Source organism: Tachypleus tridentatus, chromosome 11 (genome assembly GCF_004210375.1).
Source record: "Tachypleus tridentatus isolate NWPU-2018 chromosome 11, ASM421037v1, whole genome shotgun sequence".
In the NCBI taxonomy this organism is placed as follows: domain Eukaryota; kingdom Metazoa; phylum Arthropoda; class Merostomata; order Xiphosura; family Limulidae; genus Tachypleus; species Tachypleus tridentatus.
The window spans coordinates 42561429-42574677 of NC_134835.1; the positions used below are offsets into that span (position 1 = coordinate 42561429).

At 29.3% G+C, this 13249-nt stretch overlaps 1 protein-coding gene across 1 annotated transcript in view; it reads left to right on the forward strand.

Annotated features, from left to right (window-relative positions):
- Positions 1-13249, forward strand: part of RNaseZ (ribonuclease Z) — a 54124-nt gene that overhangs the window by 38585 nt on the left and 2290 nt on the right. The window contains exons 16-19 of the mRNA XM_076465896.1: positions 1218-1366; positions 2183-2273; positions 3591-3711; positions 9950-10028. Coding sequence (XP_076322011.1) covers positions 1218-1366; positions 2183-2273; positions 3591-3711; positions 9950-10028 — 440 coding nt within the window. The remainder of the gene's footprint in view (positions 1-1217; positions 1367-2182; positions 2274-3590; positions 3712-9949; positions 10029-13249) is intronic.

Here is a 13249-nt window from a genome sequence, read left to right on the forward strand (position 1 = left end):
CAAATAAATACAAACTTGCAAGAATATGTATGCATAATAAATGTTATCTATAAGAATGATGATACAATTCATAAAATATTAAAGAATTAATTAAAAGGTTTTCAACTAGACATTTTTCATTACTCCCATAATTTCATCTCAATAAAATTATTCACAAATGGTTATTCAAATGTATAAATTGTCTATCTTTCTGTACTAAGTACCCATGCATTTTTAAATGTCTTTTAAAACATCTGATGCATAGAAAGTGCCTTTCAGTTGTTACTTTGAGAAAGATTGTCATATTTTGTGGGTTTTTGGGAACTCTTTCATAGTTGAAGGTGTTCACTCTTGTTGAATATGCATTATACATTTTTTTTCACATTATTCCAGAACAAGATTTATTTCCTATAGTCTGCATGTCTGTGTGAAGTGTCATCTCATTTACCACAGTTCCTCATGTTCATCTTCCTTTTCTGGTTATGTAATAGTCAGGCTTTGCTTATTTACTTTTGTTAAGATTATGTTTTATTTTAGACTTTACCAGTTTATCATTTATATTTTTGTTGCTGCAAAAAATACTCGTACTTATCATTTTGGGGTCGAGGTGCTTTGTAAGAGGGCCTGTTAGGTCCCACTCACTATTCAGTTAGAATAGCTCAAGTGTTGGCATTAGGTGCTGTTGACTAACTAGTTTCTAGTCTATTAGTTAAAAGTTGAGGATAGCTAGTGGAGATAGTCTTTTGTGTAGCTGTGCACAAGTGTCTGATACAGTCAGTTATTTATATAATGTATGTCATTCATGTTGGGTGATATATCATGTGATTGTATCATAAAAATGATTGAATTAGTGGAAGATACTTAAATCAAGACCCAGTTAGTCCTTAGCACTTTTTAATACTAGTGTCACTTGTTCATCTTTATCCATTAATTTCTGGTAAGCTAGTATTTGGGCTCTGCTTATTTTATTGCTGCCAAGATTATGCTTGATTTATAATTATGCTACTTGTATACAGTATCTCACTCTGTGTGATTTTTGGGCACACTAAATAAGATTTTCTCCATTTACTTAAGACCTAAAAAGTTTTATTTTTTTTTATAAAGATTTCTGAACAGTAATTTTTGTTTTTTACCACAGATATTGTTCTCATATAGAAAATCATAAAGAGAAAACCATTACTGTTTAGATTTAAGGTACAAAGTTTTGGTTTTACAGTTTTTATAATATTTGCAAACAGGGCTTGATTGAAGTTCTGAAAGCCAGAAGCTTGGCTTTCATACAGCAAGGAGAGAGAAATTCTCCTGTTGACCTACTTGCTCCCAAACAGATTATTCATTGGTTGCAGAATTATCATTCTACATATGAACCTGTTCTTCATCTTTTCAGGTAACATATTCTGTTATATAATCATGGAATGTTTGTTTTAAAAGCACAACCAATGAACAAGATTATAAAGCATTTTAAAGATTGCTAATACTAGGCCTACTTACAAATTTAATTGGCTTGGAATGTCTTCACAACTTACCACTCAAGAGATATAAAGAAAATGTTTCGTTATAATTTTTTATTGTGTACTAAAATTCTTTCATCATGCCTGTTTAAGTGTTTTTTTGACAAAAGCAATAGATAGTTTATTTTAATTTTTATTACAAAAGTTAATGAAGTTTATTGCCTTAAAATATATGCATTAAAAATGTTTTTTCCAAAATGTTTAGATGAAAGGTTAGAAATAAAGTATGTTGTGCTCAAATATTCATGCTGTTAAGTGTAAAATTGTTTGAGGCTGATTAGTTTTCACTAGATAATAAGTTAATATTATGATCCAGCTCTCAGCAGTGTCAGTTATCATTCTTGGGTAAAAAAAATTCACCCAGTAGAGGTTTGTGCTTTTAGCTTTATGTATTTGCTTGGTGTATATTTTTCGTTTTTATGTCTATCCTATTGAAAGAGAAAATCTGAGGTTTTTTTATTTTTCAGATAGATTGGAAACTCAAGATTTCTTAATTTTACAGCTGTAATATGAAACTTTGCAGTTTTGAACAGTGTCAGTTCTTCTCAGCTCAGCTAGTTATTAATGAGAATGTTGCATACTGACAGTTAATATTTTAAAGCATGACTACTGACTCAGTGTAATTTTTTGTATATACAACTGTGAAAAACAGTGCATGTGTGTTTACTTGACAAAGTGTGATTGTTTTGTAGATTGGTTCCAAACTTCTTGCTTACACACAACAATAGAACCTTACCTAAAGAAGTATACCAGGATTTGATTAACAGACTAAATCTTCAAGAGGTGAGACATTAGTATAATATTTTACTACAAATATTTCTATCTTTAATTATTCAAAGGTTTGTAGAATTCATAGAACGGTACTAAAGATGTAAAGAAACAACAAAAAAACAACCTTCATCTACTACAAAGCAAGTAGATTAAATATGTTCTTATGAACACTTGCATCTTTGAATGTTAAACACCTTTTATCATTATCCATTTGACCAAATATATTCTACATGCTCAGATCATTAACTCTAGACAACTAGTTTTATACGTATTCAGATGCATTTAGTACTCATGGTCTGGATGGTCTTCACTTTTAGATACAGTCGTTGTGTCATAGAAATTTAACCCCCAAAGATTAGTTATGTTCATTATACTCTGATTTTTAACTGGTACATTCATCTGATGTACATCATACTTTATTCACACCTTGATTTTAACTCAAATATTATACATGATCAGTTACATTTTTTCCTATTCTGAATATCTACTTGTGCATTTATCTAATTCATATGTTGTTTCTCAACAATCTCAAATGTTACTCCAACATTTGGATTATATATTCAAGTATTATGAACCCTGGCTGTTAAGTTGTACATTCTAGTTTACATAATTGTACACATATTGTACTTTCAGCTGTGTGATATACATAATTGATTGTTCTACATATACCTTTTTATTTCAATTAATGCATTCATTTAGAACACATTTGAGGTACATTTTGCTCATCTTGACTATTAATTATTCAATGTTGCTCAACTATTACACTTTTAAACATAAACACTTGCTATCTTATGACACAGACAGACAGGCATATATATATATATATATTAGAGACAGTAAAAGTATTTATTAAAAGATTGGATACTGTGTTCAGAGAGAAGATTATAACACTTTGATCCATATGTGGTGGAAAAAGTTGGAGAATACGCAGTTTAATATGCTTATATTCTCTAAGTAAAAGATACTCTTCAATGTTTGTCATGTTACATATTCATTTTGGGTCAGCGATTGGAAGTTTTCCCAAAGTATTTGTTTATTAAGTACTCAAATAATAAATTAAAAAAGTAAATAATTTGATGTGTGTGAGAATTAAAAAGTGATTTAAATTACATGTAATAAACATGTTTACAAAAAAATATTTGGAAGGGGATTATTTATTTTGTGTATATCCAGTTAATAGCTGTAAACAGATATTCTAAATTTTAAATGTAATTGGTATACACTTTGAGAAGGCCTTAAGAATGTTTTATAACTATGGCATTTTATTACTGAATAAATAGTTTGTTTAAATTTAGTTACAGTTTTAATTTTTTTATTAACTTTTCCTAGTTGTCTACAGTACCGGTGAAACACTGTAAAAGTGCCTTCGGTGTGGTTTTAACACCAGTTGGTAGTAAGAAACTTGTGTATTCTGGAGATACGATGCCCTGTGAAGGACTAATCGAAGCAGGTAGTCTTGTACTAACTTTTTATATACATTTGGTCTTGACTTTAAGAATTAAGTCAGCAAGACTGATCTTCCAGTGACAGCATATTCCAAGACTACCATAAGTAGAAAAATGTAAAATGTGGAACTTTCCTAAGATGCATATTTTTGTGTTAGTAATTTAAAGAACTATTTTACATCATTGGAAAGTGCTACTGAGGTGGTGAATATTTTCTGTAACTGTTGGTTTTTGTTATTAAAGCTCTAATATTACACATGTAAATAATTATTCTTTATTTGTTATGTGCAGTGCACAAAATGTGTTTGATTTTAAAACTAGGTTTCCTAACAATCTATTTGACATTAAATTTAATATCTTTTATGTAGGTATGATTATTTTAATAAACAAAACAATTAGTAATAAATAAAGAAATTTAAGTTAAAGTAAGTGAGTATAAGGTGTAATAATAATAAAAATAAAAAACAAAATAGCTAAGACTTAAAATCAGCTAATGTTCTTTACCATCATGTATACCAGTTACATGTTTTCTTCACAGCAAACAATCTTGGCCTATCTTTTGCTTATTGGCTGTAGGTGCATATTTTGTGTTCAAAGAATAATATCATCAGTAAGGTTCCATTTAATGTTGACACTTAATATTATAGCACAATATATTTCTTACAATAGTATTAGATTTTTGAATTATATTTTTTGTGGACACAATTATTACTAGCTTGGTAATGACATTTTCATGTCTAATGACACCTACACAAGGTCACATATTAGTCATGAAATTTTGCACAAAATAAATAAACAAAGTGAAGAGGTGGCAGTTTACTTTGTACAAATTGGAGGGACTCCTTTCCCAACATCTGAAAAGTCCTTCTGTTGAATTTGATTCAGCTATAGTTTCCTTTATTGGCATTGATGTATTAGTAAAATTAATGATATATCCCAAAACTGTACTAATACAACAGATCCACAGGGTCATGTGTTCTGAGGCATGTTACAGTCACATTGTCCACTTACTAGCATGAACACTGCACCTGCTCTGTAACACTAATCAAATCAAACGTAACTGTGTGTAAGAAGTGCAGTTGTTAAGAAAGTATATTCTTTTTACACCACTTTTCAGACCTAATGAAGCCTGTCTGTAACCATGAAAGAAGAGTAGTATTATGAAATAAATAATACAAGAAAAGTAAGGTTAATCTTATTTCATATGTACTATTCATGATTATAGTGTATCTTTTGTATTTCTTTACAGTTATTAACTGTGAGTGTATTTAATATTTTTCTCCCAATTTTCTTAACACTGGCACATTCTCTGAAGCCTGATATATCATGCAGCTGAAAACACAGATAGTTGATTTCAATTTGACTACCAGTTTACTCATATTAACTCTCATGCAGCTATGATAAAGTAGAGAATTGTCAAAGTCAAGCCGAGTTGTTTAGTGCTTTTAAATAGTTACCAGGTATTGCTAAACATGACTTCATCAAATACTGTAAATACATGGAAATGCTAGTTAGCTTATAATATTATATGAGAAATGTATATTAAAAAAATCAGCCATTTCAGTGAGCTAGTTATCTCATCCAATACTAACTCATAAGATATTTTTATTTCATTCAAGGTCAATCACAGTGAGAAAAGTTGCATGCAACTGGTCATTTGTTTATACATCAGGAGTGCCTGTTATTGAACTTGTGATTAGCATATAGTGTAAGAACATGCTTGTCATTTTGGAGAAATAAACAAGTCTCTCTTGTGCATATTCTGTAACACATACACTGATTTCTTATATTTTGCTACTTCAGTCTTAATTTATTGAACTTAGAGTACACATAATATAATGTTGTTTATGTGTTTTACTGAGAAATAAGCCACAGAAATATAATTTAATTGTTCATCAGTTAGAAACTTTTTAAAACTTATTTTCCAAAAATCCTTTATTTATTTATTTTTTGAAGTACCTGTTTCTTTCTGTAGTTCTGTAACTGAACAGTTCACTTCAGAATATTTTTTTGACATTGGTCATGATATTTATTTCTACTTTCTTAAATGTAGTAGCAATGAAACAATAAGTTTTTCTTTATTTAATACATTGAAAGATAGAGGAACCTGTAGGAAAACCTTTTACGTTCTTTTTACGTCTTTTCAACAAATATGAAATTCTGTGGAACAACTATTGATTTGGTACAGTTAGTTTTACTAACAAAACATTTCTGTGCCATCTAGTATGCTATAAAACAAAAATAATTATGAAAAGATGACATGTAGTATATTTTGTCTACTTACAACTTGTAAAATTACGTTAACAATGTTAACACTTTACAATATGATAGCTTTTACTACTTTCATGATTTTCAAGACATTTGAGGATTGTTAACATTTATCTGTCAAAAATGGCAGACCATACCAGATCTATGATCATTATATGAAATAACTTGCATAAATGTCCATTTGTTTTCTGCTAAAGAATTATATTTCAAAAGTTATGATTTTCAAAACAATATATTTTGCCAAATGAAGAATAAACATTTGGTGATATCAGTCCTATTAAAATCACACTTATACATAGGGAAGCTGTATATCAAGCCATTTGGAAATGACAATGAAATTAAAATCATGATTTTAACGAATGTCAGGAGGCCCTCTGGGTATTTGAATTGTAATTATGTTCATAAAAGAATTAATTTAAATCATTTAATGCTCTGTTAAAATATATATGGTATATTATATATGATACTTTAATATTATTTGCAAAACAACTTTAATCAGAGTCAACTTTTATATAATACAAGTTGTACCCTTACCCTTATCACCACTAGATATAACACATGTTGTGTGGATAAATTCTTCTTTACTATCACCCATGGGTTCTTAAAATGTTTACTTACCATGGATATGTAATGTATATTTCATTTAGTTATTTTATCAATATAGTTTGACTGTTATGGGACCTCAGTAGCTACTAAAACAAAATCTGTAAAGTTTGGTGTTTAATTTCTGTTTATTTACATATTGTATTAGCATAAATTTTCATATTTTAACATAAATAACACATTATCTTTCTTTCATTCTAATGTACTTTAATCTACATTTACTTCTTTGTGTAGTACATTGTGGTTAACAGTACTGCTGTAATGAAGTATTTACATTTTGGTAGAGATCCATGTTTGAAAGGTGATTCCTCCATGATCTAAAATTAAGGTTTAACAAAAATTTTCTTGATGCATTCTTCACTTCTTAAACTGACCTACATCTGACGTAAATGTCATAGACTCAGATTTGATAGTGAAATAAATCAGTTTTCAAAAGTTGGTCAAAATTTATAAAACTAAGATACATTTTCTGGCACATTACCCATTAAGTAAGCTGAACCACTAAAGATATCTTCCTACTTGCTCAGCAGTTTAAGTGTGAGTGCTTCTAATGCTAAAAGTGAATGCTGTACTCAAAGTGAGCATGTCATAAAAGTTTAGTGTAGCCTTATGCTAAACAACAAACATTAAAAATAATTTACCTCCTTCATAACAGATATTTTAGGATCATTTATAAGTTGTTTGATCATACTATACTTCATTGTTTCATACACTACAATGCCATTTATTAGTTTTGGTCAATGGAAGTCATGATGTGAAAATTCCTCTTCTGTTTTGTGTTCTGAAGTTTTGATTCCCTTCAAATTCCATTAATGTTAAGGTCGATTTATTCAGTCATCTACAAATCTTTGCATAAACTCCTTTTTCTAAAATAAATATTACATTATTCACGAAGTGTAAAGAGAGATTTTTCTAACTTATCATTCAAAATTGGAAAAATGGCATTGTTTCATCCATCAAAAGAGTATTAATTTCAAGAACTGACTAAAACCAACTTTGTTCAGTAAGTTTCCATGTATTACTAATCAGTTTAAAATTAAACTAAAGTATAATTTAAAAACCAGAAAAAACATTAACAATGAACAGTTAAAATTTTTTGTGCATTAGGCTTAGAAATAAGTTGGATTTATGCCTAAAGAGGTACACTCAATTAAACTTGTAAATTTAGCTCCATGCTGAAGGATCTCAGTGTGACATATCCTGCCTTTTGTTTCTAGTGTTGAAGCATAGCAGTCTGAAAGTCAGTACATTCATGCATTGGAATACTTTTGTTGATATTAAAAATTGTAATCAAATGCTTAGTATTTCTAGATACACATACATGCAAGTGCATTCAAGTTTATATTGATATTTATATAGGCAATAGAGTTTAAGTATAAACCTGATTTAATAACATTGTGCTTAACTTGTTTGAAATCAACATTGTAACAGTCAAAGGATATTAAGTTTAATAGGTAAAGAAGTTATAACCTATTAAATGGTATAATATAAGAACATCAATAAGTTTTTGTTTTTTTATAGTAAAAAAGTTTCTGAAAAGTTTGAGAAAATTGATATTGTCACTCTAATGCATCTTATTGTGGGTATGAAACCAGTTTAGGTTTCTTTTGTCATGAGTTTTATGAATGTATGTGTTTTAAAATTAGGACTTAAGTTTGTTTATAAGGTATACTTTAAGATGTCCCAATGATTCTTTTCTGTACCTGAAAGGATACTACTATATTTGTATAAAACGGATGATGCATTACTTGGGGTGTAATATTATATTTGAGGGTAGATTTGTAGAGATCTTTATAAATAATAAAATTGAATTGAGTATTCACATCCCATGTTTATTATTGCTGGCAGCTAAAAGAAGAAAGGAAATAAATGAACATAACTGAAAAAAAAAATTTACTTTTTGTAAAAAATGAGTAGGGATTGATATAAAAGTAACTTAGCTAGCTTTGGTAATGTAGAAAGTTGTAATGCTACAAAATATAATGAAATAAGTCCAAACTACAAAAATTGAGTTACTTAAAATTTTAAAAAATGTATTTCTACTTTGTCAAATCACTAACTTTTAGTCTGGGCCCAAGTAGCAAGTTTTTTTTATTTATTTTTTTAATTTGTAGTTTTAAATTTCTTGTTTTAATACATTTTGTAGCATTAAAACTTTCTATATTACTATAGCTTACAAGGCTACATGCATATCAATACCTGCTTGTCTTAAATTAATAACAATATTATACAATACAATTGGCTACAATAGATTATTAATCAACACTGGTCATAATCTTGACTTCTTGGGAACCTACAGTGAAGGAAGAACATATGAAAAATGTGTAGCTGTATATCCTTATATTCATGTTTACTTTTTTTTTTTTTTCCTTCTCATCCCCACATAATTTTACAAAATGTTTTTATTACTTGTTTTATGATGGTTTTCTCCAAGAAATGAAAGTCAGTATATTTTATGAATGTGTGGTAATGAAATTTAATCTTGTGTATTGATTTTTTTTTAACTTCTTCAATTCAAACATAATATAGGTGTTGGTTCCCTGAAGACATTGCATAGGGTACAAAGCAATATTACAGTCAACAAATGTTATTGTATTATTTGTTGGAAATTCCTGTTTCACTCTAATTAAAAATTTTAATGAACATTAGACTTATTTGTAAGAAAACTAACTTCAAGGGGGTAATGATAATATTGTGTATACTGGAATTATAATTTGATGAGATATATAATAATAATAATAATAATATTATTATTATTATATGGCTTGTACTCAGATTACCATATGTAGTTGTAACCTGTTCCCAAGTACTTTTAAAATGCTCTTGTGTCATACTAAAGCCACTGTGAAACATTTCACACATAGCATAACAAGGAGGAGGAAAAAGATGAACACTTTTTGGCTCTTTAGTTGGTTCCTAGTTCTCCACTTTAACAGTACTTTTCAATGATACTGGGAGTCTTGGAAGCTGTAGAACATTTGGTAATGGCAATCGAGTACTCGGATAAGGCTGTAGCAGTAAACATCATAGAGTAACATACTGAATGCAACAAACATTTTTTTTTCTTCTTGGCCCATCCCTGAATACTAAGCACTATTGTGCTTAGCAATATTTATATATGAATTAAGTACACTTAACATATATAGAAACCTATTAAGTGAATATAATACTGCAGTCTCACTGGAACTTCCTAAAATCATTGATTACTTATAACAAAAGGCTTTGTATCCGACTTGCTACAAAATTAATAAATAGAAAAATTTATTCTTTTTGACAAACAGTGTTTGTTTATATGATGTCAGTTGTTCTTATGGTTATGTTGCCATTAATAATCACAAACTGATTTGAAGTTTTCTTTTACCTTGTTCTTAGGTCTTGATTGTGGACTTTTGATTCATGAAGCAACAATGGAAGATGAGTTGGAAGAAGAAGCAAATATCAAAACTCACAGGTAAGAAATCATTGGTTAATGATTTTTATAACTTCTCCACTGCTTTGTTAATTTTGATACAATGATTTTAATGTATTATATACTTTTTTTAAGTAATCAAGTGGGTGATTTGGAACTACCTATGAACAGGATGTGAATAAAATTTAGGCTTAGGTTTTGTATATTTTCCAGACCTTTTCTAATTTTTAACTACTTAAATTTGGTGATATGTATTAAAGATTATCTGGTGTTCTAATCATCTGAACTGTAAGAATAAATTTGGATAGATGCTAACTTGACATGTCTTCTAATTAGCCAGATGCTCTAACTAGCTGAGTTGTAAGATTGGAACCTAGATGTCTAATAACTCTCCTAGCTGGACTTTAAAATTGAACTGTCTCTGAACTTTGCAAGTATTTTTAATTATATGGACTGTAAGATTATGACCTTCTATTTATAACATTAAGAATAAGATATTATTTATATATAATTATATATAATTAATAAATATATAATTTAAAAATTATTATTATTTTTTAGAATATCTTTAAATATTGTTTGCATTTAAAATATTTCTAAATGTATTGATTGTTAGTGTGCTTGAGTTTGTAATACATTCTAAACTTTATCTTTACAACTTGTTTATGTATTGTTTGTATGTTTGTGGATACTGAAATTTTGTAAAATAGGTAACCAGAAAGTAAAACTTGTCTTTTTTTATGTACTAAAAATGGAATACTTTCTTCTGTTTTGAGACAACTGAATACTTTGGGTTCAGCGTACATTGTTGTCTTTGTGAAATAATTTAATAAAAGAGAAGTACAAGGTACATGAATGTCTTTTTACTTGATCTGAAAATGGGTATTGAAATTGTTTCAAAAACTTGCGAAGGCTTGATTCAAAGAGTAACGTTTTTTAAATGCCAGCTTCACTTTATTTTTTATAATCACATATCTCCAGTTGTTTCACAAGACAGTTAGAAAGGTTCTGACTTCTCAGTGATGTCGAGAAAACCCACTTGTAGAGAAATATATATGTAAAAACGGCTCGTTTGGGTTGAGAATTTTTTTACATAGAGGAGTAAACAACGTTTTGACCTTCTTCAGTCATCGTCAGGTTCACAAAGAAAGAAAGAGGTAACTGACCGGAAGCTGACCACATGTTTGAATATATAATTTTATATTATTTATTATTATTTTTGTTATATTATTTTTAATATAAGTATAAAGGTGCTCCTTTGTATTGGTTTATTTTGGGTTTAGGTTGTTGTATAAGTAAGGCTTCTTTAATTTTGCATTTGTTTATGTGTGTTTCTTTATTTAGTATTATGAGTGTTGTCTATCGTTATGTTTATTTGACTTGCAGTGTTCGAAAACGTGTGAAGGTGACTTTTTATGTTCTTTGAATCTGGTTTCCATTTTTCTTCTTGTTTCTCCAATATAGAAGTCGTGGCAGTTATCACATTGTATTTTATAAATAATGTTGGTGTGATGTTTGTCAGTGTAGTTTTTACATAGTATAGACCTCAGTTTTGTGCCGGGTTTTTGAATAAATTTGGTATTAACTGGAATGTCATATTTTGTTACTAATTTTTGCCAAATGTTGGTTATTTTTCTGCTGATGTCGGGAATATATGGTATGCAGCAGTATATGGTTTCGTGATTTTTTGATTCGTGAGATATATTTACTTTTGTTGGTTGATTTTGCTTTCTGTCTAGGTGTGTGCGTATAATGTTTTCTACGGTTTGTGGAGGAAACTTATTGATGTTGATGAAGTATTGTTTTATTTTTTCTAATTCATCATTAATTTTATCTGGTGAGCATAGTTTTATGGCTGTGTTTATTTGGTTTCTTAGTATGTTGAGTTTTTCTTTTGTTTCATGTGCTGAGTCCCAAGGAATGTATAGTCCAGTATGGGTTATTTTTTTGGTGGATTTTTGTTTCAACTTGTGTCATAAAAATATTGGTTAGAACTGGTGATACTGCGTTGCCCATGCTTAGGCCATTTGTTTGTATATAGTTGTTACTGTTGTCCATTACGACCAATAATGTCCACATATGAATCATTTAATTACAATCTTCGTAAATACATAGCATGGGCATTTTCCAAATATGCAACATCAGCCAGCTCATTTAAAGACTTTTAATTTCAAGTCTAATTTTGATCATAAAGCCTCAATGGCCAGTTTTGATGTTATATCCCTCTTTACAGAAGTTCCAACCACTGAAGCCTGCAAGATAGCCTTAGAACTCTATATCCGAGACCCTAACCCATCTATAAACATTCCTAGTAACCAATTAGCAACCCTCATAGAATTCACCACGATGAAGACAAACTTCATGTTCAACAACCACAACTATATACAAACAAATTGCCTAAGCATGGGCAACCCAGTATCACCAGTCCTAACCAATATTTTTTATGACAGAAGTTGAAACAAAAATCCACCAAAAAAATCACCCATACTGGACTATACATTCCTTGGGACTCAGCACATGAAACAAAACAAAAACTCAATATACTAAGAAACCAAATAAACACAGCCATAAAACTATGCTCACCAGATAAAATTAACGATGAATTAGACAAAATAAAACAATACTTCATCAACATCAATAAGTTTCCTCCACAAACCGTAGAAAACATTATACGCACACACCTAGACAGAAAGCAAAATCAACCAACAAAAGTAAATATATCTCACGAATCAAAAAATCACGAAACCATATACTGCTGCATACCATATATTCCCGACATCAGCAGACAAATAACCAACAGTTGGCAAAAACTAGTAACAAAATATGACATTCCAGTTAATACCAAATTTATTCAGAAACCAGGCACAAAACTGAGGTCTATACTATGTAAAAACTACACTGACAAACATAACACCAACATTATTTATAAAATACAATGTGATAACTGCCACGATTTCTATATTGGAGAAACAAGAAGAAAGATAGAAACCAGATTCAAGGAACACAAAGTCACCTTCACGAGTTTTCAAACACTGCAATTCAAATAAACATAACTTAACCATAGACAAGACTCAAATACTAAATAAAGAAACAAACATAATCAAATGCAAAATTAAAGAAGCCTTACTTATACAACAACTTAAGCCCAAAATAAACCAATACAAAGGAGCACCTTTATACTTGTATTAAAAATATAATAATAATAAATAATATAAAATTATATATTCAAACACCTAAGCCAGCCCTCTACATTCCGACACTCA